Raw genomic sequence first — 19680 nt, 5'->3', positions numbered from 1 at the left:
ATTTAAAATCTTGTTTGTAATATTGGCGTGTTTTTGTCCGCAGGTCTGGTGAAACCAGCGAGTGGCGAGTGTGCAATAAAGAAGGCAGCCATCGTGAATGCAGCTAAGAACGTCTTGGACGGGAAAGAATCAAATTCATTATTTTGTATAAGTTGTTTACCCAATCGGTGACGCGGAGAGAAGTGTAGAGCTTGTGGAATCCCTCAGGCAGAGCACCGAGCGCCTATCGGCATCGCAGCGCACCACGGCCCGGCCGAAGCGACTACTCTTTTAACATTTTACACTAAACGAGCCAAATTGAACCTTAATTTACTTAAACGATTAGAAAACGAGAGCTGGTCTCTTTTACCAAAGCTTTTTACGTATAAAAATGAATATTGAATTAGAAATGTGAAAAGAGTACGTATTTTGCGTCGCGACGCAGCCGGTGCGTGCGCGCGCGCAGTAGTGTGTAGTGACGTAGCGTACCGCCTATTATATACGCATTGTGATTTAATCCACAGCTGTGATTTATCCATACCACCACGCTATAGTGGTGGCATTCATAAATCGATACTTAACTCTCATTTATAGATCGTAGGCCTAAATTTTGATCTCATATTCTAATTTGCTTAGGGATAAACGTTTCGGTATATTTACTATCCGACTTGGAAATTCTAAATTCAGTCGTTTCGCTTCTCATCACCATCCTTCATTAGACGTAGTGGTAACGAAATCTTATTGCGATGCTTTAACTTAGATGTTTCGATGTAATTGGGCGAGGCGGCTACGCGCCGCAGCGCAGCGACTCGGGTCTAAGAAACACAAGTACAAAAGGAAAATAATAGCAGTCCTCGGAGGCAATAATGAAAGCTTCACAAAAGTAATTAGTAATGTTTATTGGAGTAATCCAGAGAAGTGCCTGTTGCAACATAAAATTGGCAATATTTTGGTAATATTACGTTCGAGTATTGAGTTCTGTGTGATTGTCGCGAGGCGATAACGTGAGACTATCGGGGTTCGCATATACAGAGCGTATAATTTGTGAAGCTTCTTACTATAACTTTGTGTGCCTTCTAGCGTATAGCGACGTTAGCCAGTAACGATCACACGTTTCATTTACTTCACCCAAACATCACGTCTCGGTTGGCTTCGGTGTTGTAAAGCGCTGGTCCCTCGCGGTCAAATGTGTGTTTTTCCTTGTTAGACTTGTCTTGTGTTGTGGGGAGTGTGTGGTCTGTGGAAAATTAGAATTTTAAACTTGCACAAATTACTAATTCCTAATTGTAGCGTAAATTGAATGAAAGCTTTAATTTTATCTTTCGAAGTTTATATATTTCAAAATTTTAACATTATTCATTTTATAAAGAGATTATTTTATTAAAACTTTTCGAAGATAAACAAGAAAAAACAGACAATTAGCAGAGGCTGACCGAGTTTTAGGGATACAAATTCCGGAGTTGAGTGCTGATTTCTATTGCCGTTTTATTGGTATAATAGTTAGTGTATAGCGCAGTAGTCTTCCAATACCTTGAGACGTAGTCGCACCGTGTGCGAGTGTCCGCTGCGGGGGTTCCTTATGGTTTGCCATTATTGATATCAAAGATAGATTGGTGCCATTTCTATGTAAATGAAGCGGTAGCGGTAGGGTAAGTTTAGTTAAGTTTGCAGGTCAGGGTAGTATTGGAAATGGAATACCGCGTACCGTTCGCTTCGTGCGTGCGTCCGTACGTACCGAACGCTCAGTACGTGCGTGGCGCGGCGTGCACGCTCGCCGTACGCTGTTCCATTTCCATGGTGTTGTGTGAGTCCACGAGCTGAGGGTCGAACTTTGTACATATGGTAGGGATTATTTATTCGAATGATGTGAAGTTATTCAAAATTTCGAGGTAAGGATGTCTGATTTGTAGAATTTTTTTTCTACAATCATAGCGTAACGAACTGAGGAAAAGTTTATTGGAATTAATCATAGAGTATTTAGCGCAGAAGTATACTTTTGGGTATGAAAATCAAAATTTTCCTTGTAGATATACATAATGATAATAATATATACATATAAATGTTGTTTGATAGTCCTCAATATTTTTTTATATTTTGATAGTTCTGTATTTGAAACTTGAGAAAAATAGGCCAATATCTCATTTATCATTTACATATAATATAAAATATGTATGTACGCGATACTTTAAGACGAATCAACACGACGGATGCATTTAGTCGCCCGAGAGCGGAGGATTAGATGTTAACATCAGAATATTTTACCAACAATTTTAAATCTATTAAGTTTCTTACCAAGCCATTGAGAACAGTATTATTTAGAGAAACTAGATGTTTGGTTTAACGTAGATTAAATCTTCGATTACCAAGTTTAAATTACCTTAAAAATTGATTTCCCCATAGTTGTAGCGATGTGCGTCGCCCCAACGCCGCGCTCGCGGTATCGACATGTATTATGAATGGGAATAGAGACACCAACATAGAACTAGGTACATAAATATATAAATGTATAGTGGCGGGACTCTCGCTCCGAACTCGGCTACGATTCTTTAATGAAGTATATTATTTTATATTTTGTTGTCCGTTCTATATTAATTGTTTTTAATATTTTTCTTATATTGCATATTCTACGAGTCTATTGTTATTTTATGGTAGCCGAGTCGAGACCGAGGTCACACAAAGATTTAGGTCTGTTATGTTACGAAATAATTTTATATCGCGACTTATATTTCGTAAAATAACAGAGCTTCGGCCGTCGCCTACGAGTTTTTGAGTGCACACTGTCTTCTCGAAACCTGCATTCTAAACTCGTACGCGCCGGCTCCCATATTTTACATACCGATGTTAGTTACTATATTTAGAGGTAATACCGAGCTATGAATTTTATTTACGTCGTCGTAATATTTGGTGTAAGCGATTTCTCCGACTATATTCAACCATAGAGAAGACTGAATTAAAAAATATATCAGCCCGCATTGGAACGAAGAATACTCAAAATTATTTCAAAATTTGCATCGTTTTCGAGTCGAGGTCGGTCGTGGAGTTGGACCAACCAGTCATGTAGATCGATGGAATCGTACATATCCTCTCCCGTGCATATAGGGTGAAACGTTCAGTCGTTGACGCCCACGTGTAAAGGGGTGTCGACGAGGGGCGTGTCCCACACTACGTATACTTACCCCGCTGTGGAGCTAGTCCGGCCCCGGGGGGCGTGGCCGACATGTTGCTCCCCTCCCCGTCGACTCGAATACTTTCCGTTCCCCGGTCGATGCTATTTCGAGTTCCGTTCGTCTTCGAGTCGGCGTCGAGCGGAGGAGGCGTCGTGAGCCTTGTGTAATCATTATGTCTAAGGTACATAAATATTTAGTTGTATCGTATCGTTAGATTTACGCGAATTTCAGCTTTGCCAACATATTGCGTTGCTTACGTCATAATCGTATGAGAGTACAGCCTAAGGATTTTAACGGTTTTTTTATATGCTGCGAGCTACTTCTGAGTCGCCGTTTTTACCTACTCGTAGTGTTTACGACTATTGCGTACTAACAAAAGGCTCTAAGCCGACCCACGTTTTGGAGTATTTTACATGATTTTAATTGTTTTATACCGAGCGGCTCGGGGGCGGGTCGCGTAGACGGAGCTCCGCAGAGTTTTATTGACCAATATTTTTGAAACTGCAAACTGTTTTTCCTTTTTTTATTGTTAAAATTTTTAGGCTAGTTTATATTTTATCTGATAAGTTAGATTCGTTAATTGTGGTGTATTTACATTGCACGAAGTCCCCGCGGCCTCTATACCGTGTACCGTGTTATGTTTATAGTCTGAGCATGTGATACGTTATTATAAGTTGGAAGGGGCTGGTAACACTTAAAACTGATCTCGTGATCTCGCGTGACAGTCTTTCTAATGTTCTATAATATTCGAGTATACGTCTAGTTTGATAAATATATTATCTTATTTCCTAAGACTGATGTGCAGCGCCGCTGCCTATTTAGGTGTTATCATCTACTTAAAATTATGAAATCTTACTATTTTATTCTTTATTATTGTTTATCGTTGTACCTCGAGAGGCGTGGGGAGTTTGGAGGGCGCGGGGACTATTATGTAGTCAGCATTATGTATATGCTTTAATGTGATTTTTTAAATGTACTCTTTATAATAGTATCGTCGATCAGAATGATTAGCTACTAACAAAAGGATTATTAATTTTTTTTGAGTTCATAGTGATTTATATTGAGATCAATAAATACAGAGTTTATTTAATTTTATGAAAAATATACATTGTAAAATTAATTATTCGTTAGTGCTCTTTTTTAGAGCTCTATTAAAAAAGAAACTATATGAATGCAAAATAACAAGTCACACGATTCTTTTAGAGGTCGCCATGTAGTGGAGAAAAATAAACGTGCCATGATATTTGTGGCTACGAAATTGTTATTATTTATATACCCTTTCCCTCTTTACTCTTTTATAAGAATTAAAGTATAATATTATAGATACGAATGTAAAATTTAAAACAATACAACTTGTTTTATTAATATTACAGTGTTGAACAAAATACCAACTTACACCCTTACTAATAAAAAAAAAAAAAAAAATTAGTTTGTTATTATTTTTAGCAATATTCCGCGAAAACAACTTCCACCTTTAAGTAAATGAGTGAGTGTACGCATAGGCATGCGTACAGCACCTCCCTCCTCCCACACTGCCTATGCGTACACTCGCAAAGGTTGAAAACCTCAAAGGTTTTCAACCTGCATGGTGGTGAGGGGCCTTGCACGGATTTGCCAACATTATTGCTTGTGTGGTGGTGGTGTTTGCAAGATCGCATAGGCAGTGTGGGAGGAGGGAGGTGCTATACGCATGCCTATGCGTACACTCACTCATTTACTTAAAGGTGGAAGTTGTTTTCGCGGAATATTGCTAAAAATAATAACGAACTAAATTTAAACTATGGATTTCCGCAAAGTAACGCCTGATTCCATTAACTAATAAAAATATTTTAAACAACCAAATGCAAGGCGTGCTTACTGCTTGTGTATATTTTGTATAATTATTATATTAATATTGGAAAAGTAAAATTATGACGCAGATAGTTGAGAGAGTTTATTAAGCAGTTAATGATGTTAACAACCAACCGTATTTTTCATTAACCACTTAAAAACAGAGTCAAAATAAAATGAGAATATTTAACAAACCATTTACTCATTCAGCAATCTACAACGATTTCCTCCTTCAGTACATTGGCGTCGCCGGCGGGCGCTAAAGCATTATCTAATACGATGGGCGCTGGACTCTTCTGGTACCGATTACTCGCGTGATGTTCCTTCAAATACTCTCCACCCATTTCGTAGTAATCTTCTTTGGAGATACACCAGTTCTCAAACTCGTTGCTACATGCGAAGTCCCGTGCGCCGTACCAAGCGTCCAAACTTGGATTCGTTGCCATGACAACCTTGTGGGTGGATTGGAAGGGTCTCATTTCTAGTAGCTCTCTTTCTAGTCTCTCTTTCAATCCTGGAAATGAATGTACCGTATTTGTATAAATAGAAATGCTAAAAGTTAAAACGCGTTATCCCTAGAAATAACAAATACAAAAAGTTTACGGACACGCTAAAGAGACATTTATGATAAATTTAAGGAAGAGTCTGGCATAAATGTATGGGCGCTTTGCAGACGACGGGGCGGGGCGGGCCGGTCAATTTCTCCACGTACGCTCGTCGATGTCTGCGGCTGTCCGTGCCACGTACACAAAGCACACGCCGTCTCTGTGACTGCATGTAAACTGGTTTGTGTGATGTCCGGGCAGCCGCGGACATGCGCCGGCCGCTTACGCGTGAAAGCGCTGCTAAAGGTACATGAACAGCAAAGGTATAATCTTATTTTCCATGTAACATCCGTACCTGGAAATTGTGAACAGCCGCCAGTTAGGAATACGTTGTTCGCCAAAAGCAGCTGGTCTTCGGGGGAGAAGTGTTTGAACACGTATTCCATGGTCTCGTGTAGACCGGCTTCCAGGTTGCCCATCATCGACGGTTGGAACATCAATTCTGGTGCCCTGGAAAATCATACATAAATTTTTGATAACCTGGTCTTACAATGTGGGGGGGGGGGGGGGTGTAAGCCTGGCATTTGCTTAGAGCGGCGGCGGCTTATTACCCATCTTCCAACCCAGCCATTAGCCATCCACCCATCCACCACCACTCAAGTTAACCTACTTCAAGTTGGATAGTGGAAATATTAAAAAAAACTTAAATATTCCTCCAGTCATGCACCAACCAAACTTTCTCATGACTTACACGGTTTTCTGTATATAATGGGTGGCACAAATGATCTTTGTCTAGAGCGGCTAAATAGCTACACCGGGTCCTGAACACTCGCTCTATGGACGGCTCACCTGAGAGGCTCTATGGCCAGGTGCAGCTGGCGGTGCTGTTCTGACGGCCGCTGATGCTCGTGCTCTCGCAGCGCCACCTCCAGCTCGACTAGCCGCTCGCCGTCCGCCTCCGACTCGCGGCTCAAGCTGCAACATGCTGGACGGATCACCTGAGAGGCTCTATGGCCAGGTGCAGCTGGTGGTGCTGGTCTGACGGCCGCTGCGGCTCGTGCTCTCTCAGCACCTCCTCCAGTTCGACTAGCCGCTCGCCTTCCGCCTTCGAGTCGCGGCTCAAGCTGCAACATGCTGGACGGCTCACCTGAGAGGCTCTATGGCCAGGTGCAGCTGGTGGTGCTGTTCTGACGGCCGCTGCGGCTCGTGTTCTCGTAGCGCCTCCTCCAGCTCGACTAGCCGCTCGCCGTCCGCCTCCGAGTCCGAGTCCGCGTCGCGGCTCAAGCTAAAACATGAAATACAAAAATCATATTATTTTGGCAAATGTGGGCTAGCTAGGTACACTGGACAATTACAGGCTACTTGACCAAATTTTTTTCTTCATGCTAATCGCTTCATAATCATTCATTTTCACAAAAAAAACTAATATTTTATTTTACACAGTAGAAACCCATAAAAATATTGATTGAAAAATATGCCTTATATATGCCGCCGAAAACACTGTCCGCCATAGTGTGACGTCATACTTTTTGTATTTTAAACTCTTTTTATTGAACATTTTTATGTGCTAAATAAGAGTCTAAAAGTGCCCAAAAATTGTAAAATAATTAATTATTAAATTAGAAATAATTTGTAATGTTGAAAACTTTTGGAGAAAAGTTTTGGCCATTTCATTTCCCGTCTACAATAAATGGAGATAATATATAAAACTGATGTTTTATTTGAATTATTCAAGAAAATATATTTTAGAAATCTTTCTAGGCTTATTCTGATTATTTATGTACAAATTAACTTCAAATCCTATTTTCATAAAATCATATTTTCAAATCGACTTTGTTTATCAATCATAAGCTTATAGGTCAAGTAGCCTATGTCTAACGACTTTGTGGCACTTGGGTGGCAGTTTCACAAAGACGAGCAAATACAAAATAGTGAGAAAGCGAAACAGCTGTTTCTTAAAAACACTTTACACTTTACGTTGATTCTGATTTTGGCCATGCGCTAAAAACACTGAGCCCTCCTAGGCGAAACTAAAGGAGAACCATTCCATCACAGATATAGCTGATCATGGCCCACAGGACAATAACGTGTTTTCATGCGCACCCGCTTACTCCTCACCACGCAGACATAATATTAAGGAACGCATCACGCAGCGCATTTAATGCGCTATAAAAATAAATAAAATAATGGAAGGGAAATCACTTCTATTATCGTCAACCAATTTAAAGCCATCTCACTCAGCGTTCTCTCCACACCTCTTATAAGCGTCCCAGTCCTCATCCTTGGCGCCGAAGTCGTCCCCCGCGGCTGCGAGTCGCGAGATGGCGCGCATGCGCTCCGCCGCCGCCGCCGTCCGCCGCTTGACCGTCGCCGCGCGCCGCGCCCGCCGCGCCTCGCGACGTGACATTATCTCGCGATACTGTGAAAAATACAATGTTATGTTTAGAACGAAGTAAGTATATTCTATGCTTTATTTTTTTCATTACAAGTTACGAGTTTATGTTTGTTGAATTAGTATAGGTTGTCCTGTGATGATGGATATAATGCGTGTTAAATAAATAAATACAAAGATACATTTCTAATGTTTATTATGAAGTGTAATTTCTATGTATCATATTAATAGACAAAACATTGGATTTGAGGGTATTTAACAAAGAAGGTTGTTGACTATAATCTTTGTTAGAATTTTTAAATGATGCCGTGACAAATAACATCTTCACATATAACAAATTCACAATATCCCCAGTTATCACACTCGCGATTTGTGTTCGAGGCGATTTCGTGAAGTACTTACTACTTGAGTCTTGACAACTACTAGATTACGGCAAACACAAAGGGCGAAGTGCAGTCCGGTCGCTGGATAAAGAATTGCACTACAGCTACATACAGAAAAATATTTACAAAACATGTGCGTGAAGACAAGATACAATGCGACACTCAATTCTTGTTCAGTAGGTGAATTTCTACTTGCCAGTGGACTTAAGATCTTGTTAAGTCACGAAAAGCAACAATACCTTATTCCTGGTATCTTCAAGCCACACTTGGAAGGCGTCCGGGTCAGTGGGCGGCTGCATGCGGCCGCTGGGGCGCGGCTCTAGCGGCTCCTCATTGTTCGCCGCGGCCGCTATACGCTGCTTATTCTTCTCGATGCGAGCGTGGAGGTTCGCTATTTGTTTCTGCAATTGTTAATGTGGTATTTTAATGCCGCACTCAGAGACGGAATATTAATTACTTAATTTTTTTTAATGAAATAAGGGGGCAAACAAGCGAACGGGTCACATGATGGAAAGCAACTTCCGTCGCCCATGGACACTCGCAGAATCAGAAGAGCTGCAGATTTATAATTTTCTGTAATAATACTAAATGGAATTAAACTTGAACAAAAAAATATATTTACCTGTAGTTCACCAAAATTCTTAATTTCAAAACTCTTTATAGCTTCATTGAATTCATCAATGCTGCCTTCTTCAATTAATTCCTGAAAAAAGTTACATTTGAACATAATATTAAATAATCCACACTTATTTCATAAATGCATATTAAGTTACTGCCTATTATCTTTACTTTTACATGTTATGAGAGCATATATATAAAGAGCATCCATGGCCTAATGGGTAGACCTTTGGTTCGCACTCGTAGAGGGTGCAGGTTCCATCCCGGAGACAATGTCTCATAGGTACACACCTCACCTATGAGACATTGTCTGATCTCAAGTACATAATACGGACGCTCGTACGGTGAAGGAAAACATTGTGAGGAAACCCGCACATAGTTGGTCCAAGACGTATTGACTAGTTCTTTCCTCTGGACTAGGCCGATATGTTGGGAGAATGTCGTATATGCTTAGGCAACCATACGGACATTAAAAAATCTTGTCCCAGACACTACAGTATTTGAGGAGTGGTTACTTCACTCTAAAAATACTGTATAAAACATCCACAACGGATGCAAAGGCCTAGTATAAAATATGCATAATCACTATAAAGATTTCCTTTTACTTGAATAATCAGGAGTTGATTCAGCTGTTCCTCGTCCTCGGCAAGTCTTTCCTCTCGCTTCCGGGCGTTAATTTCCAAAAGACGTCGAGCCATCTCCTTCTTTCTCTCTTTTTGTTGTTCAGCTATAAATATAAAATAGTTTGTTTAGTCCTTCCTTTCTTATAATCTATGCAAATGAAGAAATAAACAAAAAGTTATGTTTAAAACTAACTTTTTATAAAAATTAGTGTTAAATAAGTGAACATTTACGCAAAACCGCTGTACACTGATTATTACCGCTGCCGCTACCGCTGTGCAATAATTTAAGTTAAATAGCTTTTCCAATTTAAAAAATGTTATTAAAAATGTGTTTTTAAATATTATATGATAGTTATAAAGAGATGACAAATTAAATTATGATTTAACATTTAAATACCAGTCAATCCTGAAGTAGCAGGCTGAACAAAAGGCAGCTGAACTCTCTTCACATTTGCCTCGTAATAATCGGGGCTACTCCATTTCCGTATCTCCCCCTGGTAGTCGAGAGCTATGGAGCAGTGCTCATGGAGTATTTCCTCTATTCTAGACATGGTTATAGCGTTTACATGAACTGGATACTTGAGTTGAAGTAGCTTGTGTAAATAGAATATCATTTCACTGCCACCTGAAAACAAAAAAAAAAATTATATCTAAGTGGTTCTTTTACCACCTTTTGACTTAAACAGTTAAAAGAAATAACAGTCACAAAAAGATGGTAACTCTGATGCAACATAACTTACCTAAATTAATCCTTCTAGCATGCTCTGCTATAACATTTCCTCTAATAACAGGTATAATGTGAATAGTGTGATATCCACAGTTGATAATCAATCCGGAATCTCCAATGTCATTCTTGTAGAAACTGTACAAAGAATCCACACCATAACTTACAGCCGGCACTCCATAGCCCTCAAATAAAAGTTCAGACATTACTGGAACAGAAATTGTTATATTTAACAACAAAATCAAACATACACTTTTTAATTTTTTTTAGGACTGTATGTTTAAGTTGAAAACTAAGCCATCAATCCCCAAGCTGCAGCCGGCTGCCACATAACAATTGAAAATATATTGTGTCTGCCATAGCCACGATGGAGGTGCTACATAAATTACCTTACTCTGAGATACTGAGCTACATCAACTTAAAAAACAATAACGCTAAAATACCTAAATTGATAATGGTTTTTTTTTATATTTATTGATTTATTGACTAAAAATTTCACACTAAACACTAATCTCTGTCTAAGTTACACACTGCATTTTTATACTTACATTGTCTACAATAATTCGGGGTGACGAAAGCTTCAGTCATAACAATGGGGTGCGGAACACTTCCATCATTATCTATGCCCAAATGCGAAAATATGTAGTCACAGACCAGCTCCTGAGCTTCAAAATGAGTCACTACATTCTTATCAAACTGGGTTTTTAGCTGAAATCTTAAGAAAAGACTAATAAATTTGAAAATTTTGCACTCAACAAATCAGGAAAGCTGCTGCATTCGCATTTAGGTTATGTTACATAAACAAGCAGTAGTCCTGGCAGCAACCAACTTCTGTTAATTACCTGACGGCTTCTATGTTAATAATATCATTTCCAATTTGTATTGGCGGTGTTACCGGTGGTTCGGCGTCTTTTTTGCATCTGTCTTTTCGAGGCCTCGCAATGAGGTTTTTAAATATAAGATTAGGATCATCATTGATTGACCAACCGACTCTGCATTGGTAAGATCCTAAAAGATAGATATTTATTAAATAATCTCAAATTAATATAAAAATATAAATAGTAAGCAAGTGGAATCTCACCATTGTCTATAACTAAGGGAATGTGTCCAAATTTAACAGTTGGGGCGTATTCGTGAACTATGTCAGGAACAGTTTTATAATCTTTTAGTACAAGGACATCTTCCATTGTTTTATATTTTATAAAATAACAAAATAAATAAATTGTAACAGCGAACGCCGGTTTTGAAATGTCAACAATATACATACTAGTAATCTGTGATGTCAACTGTCAGTGTCAAAACGATGTTAGCTAGTTTGACAGTTTTTTTTTTACATTTTTTTTATTTATTCTAAAATCTTCTTAGAAAAGGCTATTGCTTCTCTATAATATTTAAATAAAGTCTGTCAAAACAGTCATGAAATTAAAAAGTGGCAACATCGTAGTGTCATCCCTTTTTTTCTTAGATTGATTTGAAAGGGATGACACTACGATGTTGCCACTTTTTAATTTCATGACTTTTTTGACAGACTGTAATAGTTCCAACTTCCAAGTTCCAAGTCCAACTTCCATAATTCATATACAGTTTGAGTTTCGACAAAGCTTTATTTGAAGTTTGAACGTGGCGAGAAAAGGAACTAAACGCTTCTATCATAGAAAAACGTCATTTTTGACATGTGTTTGACAGTTCTCCTTTACCAGCAGCGCTCCCGTCAATGTCACCCACGGGCACAGAATTTTTTTTTGACCTGTATCTTAAGTTAAAAAGTTTTGCTACAGATTGATGCAAGGAAAACGAACATTTTCGCGCATGTAAGCGCAGTATTCAATTTAATGGCGTCGCTCCGTTTTTACTTGCCCTGCTTACTTGACCTCAACGGAGTTAAATTCCGACTTGTTACAATAGTAACAAGTCGGAATTTAACACTGTCATAGAATACATTAGGTATTCTATGACTTAAGATACAGGTCAAAAAAAGATTAAAACCACATTAGCATTTTACAGACATGTAAAATTCTGTGTTTGGCCGACAAAGAAAAATTGAGACTAAAAAATTAATTTAGAACTGTATAAGCAGCTTTTAAATGTTTATAGTTCGGTGTTTCAAAGGTAAGGAACATGTTAAAAAAAAATACAAAACTGAACCGGTAAAATCCAAAACCGGTTTAACTTAAGTGGTTGTAACAGCTCCATATTATGTCCCGCTGCAAACTTTAGGTATTTTCACACACCCAATTCCGATCTCTGATGATAACACATAATTATGTAAATAAAAATTACTATGTTAAAGCACAAATCAATAGCGTGATAGTTTTTCCGTAAAGTGTACCACAAAATGTACAAGTTGTGGGATATACTAGGGCTCGCTTCGCTCGCCTTGATAATAATAATACATTTAAGTACTATCTTTTACCCGCGACTTTGTTGGCATGACGCATGTATGTAGTTTTCGTCACTAAAAGTGCGTTTAATCAAATAGTTCCTTTGCCATCATGTCATAGTAAAGGAGGGGAAGTAGGATAACTCCGGCCCAATCCGCGATATAATTACCTACTGTCTTAGGGTTGTCAATTTTTGGCGGCGCGGAGGCACGGCGGGTTGGTGTGGGAGCGGCCGTCCGCGCTTCGTTCGCGCAACCGCATGAATAGCGGCAACGTTGCGGTCTCCCGACATTCAATAAAAAGTAAATCTTTATTGTGCATATTTTGTGCATATTTCGGCCATTTTTCGTGCATATTTGCATGCATATTTCGGCACTTTGATCGTGCCGAATATCCAATGTCTAAATAAAATTATAAAAATACCCTGTAAAACAACATTAAAAACTAATGCCTGTCTCTTATACTATAAACAAATCTGTTGCTATGATTCGAACTTTGCTTTATGTGTATTGTGATTTACAATTATTAGTCAATTACTTATTTTTAATTACGATTTAAAATAAGTGGTTGAATGTAAGAAGTTAGTTAAAATACGGTCTACAACACAGAGAAATCGGCAAATGACTATTACGTAAACAAAGCAATAGCTGAAAATTAGTTGACGGATCAAAAGTACATTATCTTATTTATACTATGTTCTAGTGGGAAAGTAGATCTACCTACCTAGTATCTACCTACTTCCTTTGTGTGATAGAAAACTAATACAATAAAAAAGAAGTAAGTAGGTATCTGATCATCAAGTAAAAATTATTATATTATGCTAGAATAAGTGAGTACCTAGTACTGACCTTTCCTGTTCAACAGGTAATTTAAACAAAGACAATTCTTGAACTGTACATAAGTGAGTTGCGACTTTTCATGTTTTTGTAGCCTTTTATTTTTCGTAAATATAATTCATTAATTTTAGGTCTTTGTTAATTTTACCTCCATAGAAATGGCGAGACGTGGCTGACCACGTCTCGCCATTTTTTTTTTGTAGTCCTTCTCTGAAGAAGGGCTACAAAAACCTGCGAGGTCAAATGCGACGCAGGTATAAAGTCTGTAAAAAAAGTGAAGAAATTAAAAAGTGGCAACATCGTATTTCTTTCAAATCAATCATGAAAAAAGAGATGACACTACGATTTTGCAACTTTTTAATTTCTTCACTTTTTTGATATAGGTCAGACACTCCACCAGAATCAGATGGCAAAAAGTGAGACAATAAATTGACTCTAGTAATATGGGGGTAGTAGGAATAAAAAAAATTGATCCTTTTTTTCCGTATTAGCGGCTTATTCTGTGTGTGAAACATGCAAATATAAAGATTTATTCAATGATCTTTTTTGAAAACCTGCCATCAAATCATAGTTAGACCCATAAACTTATAATATACTGATGGTTAGACCTATAAATTCATTTACCCTTTTTTTGCCACTCAGCTCGTTTATATTATACACACGGTGTCGCTCCATTACTCATCCTTGTGTTTCTATTTGCCCTTCCACACGATACCGCCGCGGCGGCGCGGCGAAAAACGCTGCGGAAAAAAAAACGTGTGTAAACACGCTAATACCTAAGCATTTGGTTTTCGCTCCTTATTCTTTACAGCCTCGTGGCAGATTTATCTCCGACTGGATAAACATCTCTTTTTAACTTTAAGGCAAATTAAACAAAACGTGTAGTTGGTAATATCGTGAGCTTTATTTAGGCGTTGAAGCACAATTCTATGACGCTCTACATATCTATTTTATATTATATTTCAATTTAACAACAAGCAATAGGAATGTGATTTACATAGTAAACAGAAATGGTTTACAGTTTCTAATATGCAATAACATTGGTATAAATAAATAGATTAAATCTGGGTACCTATTTACACAACTTGTAATTTAAATTTTTTAGAAACACACTTTAATTGCAAATATCGATACAGTAATAAGATTTAAGTGTTCCTTTCAGAGAATACAAGACGTGTTATTTACATTAATACTATGTCGGCTTCTGAAACATCGAAACCAAATCGATTTAACAACATTCAATATTTAATAAATATTTCACTTAAGCCTTAGCTCCTACGGCGGTACCTCCAGCTTGTTTGTCAATTTGTTCTTTTTCCAGTTGCTTGCCAAGGTATTCCCTGTAATAAAACACACAGTTTTACGTTATATCAAGTTCGCAGTACTTAATCAATAAAATATGATAGAACCTAGTATGTGTGGATGTGTTTAACTTTAATTTTATTTAACAAACAGGTAAGTAATTCTTATGAAGGACCACAATTAACTATTCGACAAATAACAACATTGACATTTCATGAGGATACCATAATTTCAGTTAGAGGTGTTATTATATGCGTCCGCGCGAACGAGCGGTTCGGCCGCTACAATAGTATGTATGTAACGATTTGTTTAAATAGTCGAGCAGTCACGTTGTCATTTACATACAATTATTGTGATCTCGCGGTGTCGCTACCAAACCACGCGTTCGGGCGGACGCATATACATCGAGCCTAACAGGAAACAGACAGAATGAAGCAAAGTAAGAAACAAAATTAGTAGAATCAGGGTGCAGATGCGATCATGTGTGCTTCAGCCTGTTAATATAAACTCACCAGTTGTGGACCATCAGTTTCTGAACAGCGAGCAGGGCCTCGTATCTCACGTTGGGGTCTTCATGGCTCAGCAGGTACATGACGCGTTGTTTGCCGCCCAGTTGCTCGATGATGCTGTAAAGAATATTGTGATAAATTATGTCACATTCTTTACTTTTAGATTAGCACGAGTCGGCGCATGAGTACCGACAACTATTCCACCTCAATTTTTTTATGCGATCCTCTTCAAATTGCCCTCCTGGGCCTCTATCACAAGCTCTTAAAACCAGCCAGAATACTGAATGGCTCGCATTTTGGTACCACGACCTCTATTTTCCAGCCAGTCAGTGGTCATGTGACACAAAACTCACTTCTCCATTGATAACTGAGTAGTAATTTCGTATCATGAAAACACAACTGACATAAGCTGGCTGGCTTTTACGTCAAATACAGCAATTCAATAAACACCAAATATATACTAGTAATCTGTGATAAACACCAACCAACGAGTAGCTTTTACTGAATACTTTACATTTAAGTAATTTTATTTATTAATATTACATACTTTTTAGTCTTAAATTATATTGCTATTTAGTTGGTTAGTTACTTAATAAGTTATATTTTAGTCTATAGCATATATTTTAGTGAAAATAATTCGTTATAAAAACTAAACATTCGAAGTGTCCGAATTTTTGGAAAACGATTAAGTATTCTCAAGTTAATCACGAAGCGAGACATAAGTAAGAGGGCTGCTATTTATGTATCCGGAACTGGCCACTTACAAGAACAATATTTAAAAAGTAATTACAACATTTGAAAATAGAACTCTTTGGTTGAAGAATACATTTTGTTTCATGTGACTGTCAATTATTTTTCCATTGTGGCGTCATTTTGAAAATTGCGTGTCTTCATTTGCCATGGATTTAACGCGTGAACATTTTCGTGCAATGATTTACTACGATTTTCGGCGTGGGCTAAATCAACAACAGTGCTTTATTCAACTCACCGCAACTTTTGGAGATGAAGCACCATCAAAAACCACTGTTTATCACTGGTACAGTGAGTTTAATCGTGGGCGGTCTATGCTCACGGATGAAAATAAAGAAGGTCGCCCAAAAACAGCTGTTGTCCCACAAAATATAGATGCTGTGCGGGAACTAATAATGCGTGATCGTCATGTTACATATCGCGAGATAGAGGCGTCCTTAGGCATAAGTATGACGAGCATACATAAGATATTACACGAACATTTGGCTGTAAAAAAAATATGTTCGCGTTGGATTCCGCACAACTTGACAATCGATCAAAAACGGGCTCGTGTCGATTGGTGCAAAAAAATGATAAAAAAATACAACCGTGGTACGTCAAAAGCCGTTTATAATATCTACACAGGTGATGAATCTTGGATCTATGCATATGACCCCGAAACTAAACAACAGTCAACGGTGTGGGTGTTCCAAGATGAGCCGAAACCAACAAAAGTTACTCGTGCAAAAAGTACTTTGAAGCAAATGGTCGCCTGTTTTTTTGGAATTAATGGACATGTGGCTACAGTGCCATTAGAGAATCGTAAAACGGTTAATTCTGAATGGTATACGACCATTTGTTTACCAGAAGTCTTTGAAGAAATAAGAAAGGACAACCGACAACGCAGAATCATATTACATCACGACAATGCTAGCTGTCACACCTCAGCTGAAACAACTCAGTTTTTGGAGGGTCAAAAGATCGAATTGACTGGTCATCCGCCGTACAGCCCTGATTTGGCACCTAACGATTTCTTTTTATTTCTATACGCGAAGAACAAATTACGTGGTCAACGTTTTTCGAGCCGCGAAGAGGCTGTTGATGCGTTCAAAATGCACGTTTTGGAGATACCTCAATCAGAATGGAAAAAGTGCTATGAAAATTGGTTCCAGCGTATGCAAAAGTGTGTCGATCATCGCGGCGAATATTTTGAAAAGCAATAAAACCATATTAAATGATATATGTTTGTTTCTTTTTTTAATTCCGGATACATAAATAGCAGCCCTCGTAAGAGACCTTAGTAATCCATTTAGTGTTAGTGAGGTTTCAGAATAATAACATAAGTGAGGTGTAGTATAATAATACAATATACCTATATTGTCTAGTCAACAATAAGGTTTGCATTTGTGCGATGAGCTAAGACTGCATTGATTTAGTACACAAGAAACACATACAAGGTATAAGGAACACAAGTGTTGTGTATAATTACTGTAAAATAAGTATGAATTTTCACCAAAAACCTACAGGTACAATCTTATAGTTGCATTGTAGGTTTTTGTGTTATTTCACAAACTATTTCCTTGTAAACCTGAAGTATTTTGGTATATGCATGATAAACACTGCACCAAAGAGGTAAATTCAAAGGCATATACTAAAAAATATACTTAACATACTGTTAACAAGAATTTTGAGAACACCACCTTTTAAACTTTAGATGTATGTATAACATGCTCCAGATAAACATTGACGCACCTAAACTTCTAGAAAAGTTAAATCATTGATAATATAAAATCCAAATTAGCAAAATTCTCATATGCACTTTTTCATTTTTATCTAACTTCTCTTGACTACAGGGTTGCCAGATACAATTTTACGATTTCCTCCAAACTGATTTTTATATTTCCCCAAAATGATACGTTTTCAAAAAAAATCCCCAATCGCTTTGTTACAGAAAAAAAAACCGAATATAAAATTGAAACTACTTTAATTCGATTTAGTAGTTTCAATCACTCGACAGTTAAACAGATACACAACACATGATCGCTCGCTCGACCAAAATTTTTTTAAGGGTGTGACAGACGTGCGTGTAAGTACGCGGACTATGGCTCGACGATCTTAGGAGTTAGGCTGGTATAAATAGTCAGTACTTAAGATGCGACCCGGTCTCAAGACTCGGTTCGGCTCTGTGATTGGTCCAAATTTTGACAGCCGGTAACCAGTCACAGAGCCTGAACTTTGTATTGAGACCGAGATGCATCTTGAGTACTGACTATTTATACCAGCCTTAATCGCCTGTGAGTCAGCAAAGAGCCGCGAGCCGCGAGCCTGGGGGCATGGTAATCCAGTGTGAGCGATTCTCGTGTGTCATCGACGCGAGCCGAGTAAGTTCGCGAACCACGTAATTTAAGTTCGTACGTCTGTCAGGCCTTATACGCACTCGACCAAACAAACCAAAACAAACAAACAACAAATTTGCCAGGATGTTAATCGAATGAAAAGGACGTTGGTTTCATTTGTTTGTTGTTTTTTAGAAGTGCTAACCCCAAAAAATCCCCATAGTGTATTTATTTTCCCCAAACATTTCCCCAAAGATACTGTTTCCCCAAATTTTCGCCTAGAGTCAAAATTTTCCCCAAAATTGCGAAAAAAACCCCCAATCTGGCAACCCTGCTTGACTACAATATGATATAATATACAATGGGAATAGTCACTAAAACTCAAAAATATAATCCTACATTACTTATAGTACTTCTTCCAAAAAGACATAATAAAAATTGCATAACAAACATACTTATTGTTCATGAAACATAATATTTTCATTGGAACTTATATTATTATTACCAAAAATACTTTTGTACCTCAATAATAATAATAATAGTTTTATATTATTACATTAAAATTTAAAATACATGAGGAATTTAGTAAGTCCTCATGTATTAAAAAAAATTAAAAAGACGTGGTCGTCTTAGGGACCTATCAGACAGAGTGGTCACGCGTTGAAGCATTTGCGTTGGAGCAGTCAGTATGTGACTGAGGAGCAATTCTGACACATTCAGAACTCCTCCTGTGTGAGTATATAGAGATACTCACACGGGAGGCATTCTACAACATAATACAACACAAAGAACACAAAACCCTTGACCGCTCTCTGTCTGAGATATCCCAGGCAATTTCCTATAGTTGCAACTTGCAATGCAGTTTCTAATTGTTATTGGTTTGCCAAATAAAAGTCTGAAATTATAATATTGTTTTTATCTTTCATCAAAAGTTTGTATTTGAACTCCTTTATAATAAATTAATATTTACACAAGGGATATTTGATTCAACTTCTTTGATTTTAAGTGACAAGACCTTGTTTAAGATTTCCGCTGTATAAATATTTTTATAAGTATAATATAAAAGAGATTTAACACTTGCCTATCTGATACTATTTTATATACGTGGGAGAGCCATGCTTCGGCACGAATGGGCCGGCTCGACCGGATAAATACCACGTTCTCACAGAAAACCGGCGTGAAACAGCGCTTGCGCTGTGTTTCGCCGAGTGAGTGAGTTTACCGGAGGCCCAATCCCCTACCCTAATTATTCCATCAGGTGACCCGTTTGCTCGTTTGCCCCCTTATTTCATAAAAAAAAAATTACATAATTTTTTATTTGTTTTG

General features: G+C 37.9%; 3 protein-coding genes across 20 annotated transcripts in view; 1 reads left to right on the top strand and 2 right to left on the bottom strand.

Moving 5' to 3' along the window:
• The window catches only part of LOC121735616 (zinc finger protein OZF-like), a 28483-nt gene extending 24084 nt beyond the window's left edge, over positions 1-4399 (top strand). For all 14 annotated transcript variants that reach the window (XM_042126485.1, XM_042126498.1, XM_042126495.1 and 11 more), the window contains one exon: positions 44-4399. The gene's annotated coding sequence lies outside the window, so the exon portion shown is untranslated. The remainder of the gene's footprint in view (positions 1-43) is intronic.
• Positions 4400-5166: 767 nt separating this feature from the next.
• LOC121735571 (actin-related protein 5) lies at positions 5167-11497 on the bottom strand. 2 transcript variants are annotated; one of them, XM_042126426.1, is made up of 13 exons: positions 11343-11497; positions 11104-11269; positions 10810-10976; positions 10278-10469; positions 9935-10162; positions 9520-9641; positions 8919-8999; positions 8536-8697; positions 7777-7940; positions 6776-6806; positions 6371-6477; positions 5877-6031; positions 5167-5490 (listed from the first exon to the last, which is right to left on the bottom strand). In XM_042126426.1, the coding sequence occupies exons 1-13, from the start codon at positions 11446-11448 to the stop codon at positions 5183-5185; spliced, it is 1989 nt and encodes a 662-aa protein (XP_041982360.1). In that variant the 5' UTR covers positions 11449-11497; the 3' UTR covers positions 5167-5182. The 2 variants fall into 2 exon arrangements, with proteins under 2 accessions (XP_041982360.1, XP_041982359.1); XM_042126425.1 differs by lacking the exon at positions 6371-6477 and having other exon boundaries at positions 6669-6806.
• Positions 11498-14366: 2869 nt separating this feature from the next.
• Positions 14367-19680, bottom strand: part of LOC121735713 (V-type proton ATPase subunit H) — a 15206-nt gene continuing 9892 nt past the window's right edge. For all 4 annotated transcript variants that reach the window (XM_042126632.1, XM_042126634.1, XM_042126633.1 and 1 more), the window contains 2 exons: positions 15293-15406; positions 14367-14818 (listed from right to left, as the gene is read on the bottom strand). In XM_042126632.1, coding sequence (XP_041982566.1) covers positions 14740-14818; positions 15293-15406 — 193 coding nt within the window. In that variant the 3' untranslated portion in view covers positions 14367-14739. The remainder of the gene's footprint in view (positions 14819-15292; positions 15407-19680) is intronic.

The sequence above is a fragment of the Aricia agestis genome, chromosome 17 (genome assembly GCF_905147365.1).
Source record: "Aricia agestis chromosome 17, ilAriAges1.1, whole genome shotgun sequence".
Lineage (NCBI taxonomy): Eukaryota > Metazoa > Arthropoda > Insecta > Lepidoptera > Lycaenidae > Aricia > Aricia agestis.
This window is presented reverse-complemented; position numbering and strand designations above follow the sequence as displayed.

Bases quoted from the DNA above. Each gene is read 5' to 3' on its own strand.
- LOC121735571 (XM_042126425.1), bottom strand. From the start codon at position 11,448: ATGGAAGATGTCCTTGTACTAAAAGATTATAAAACTGTTCCTGACATA. The intron at 10,163-10,277 runs GTAAGTTATGTT...TTTTGTTTTCAG, and splicing joins TGCTAGAAGGATTAATTTAG to GTGGCAGTGAAATGATATTC. The intron at 9,642-9,934 runs GTATTTAAATGT...TTATATTTATAG, and splicing joins TGCTACTTCAGGATTGACTG to CTGAACAACAAAAAGAGAGA.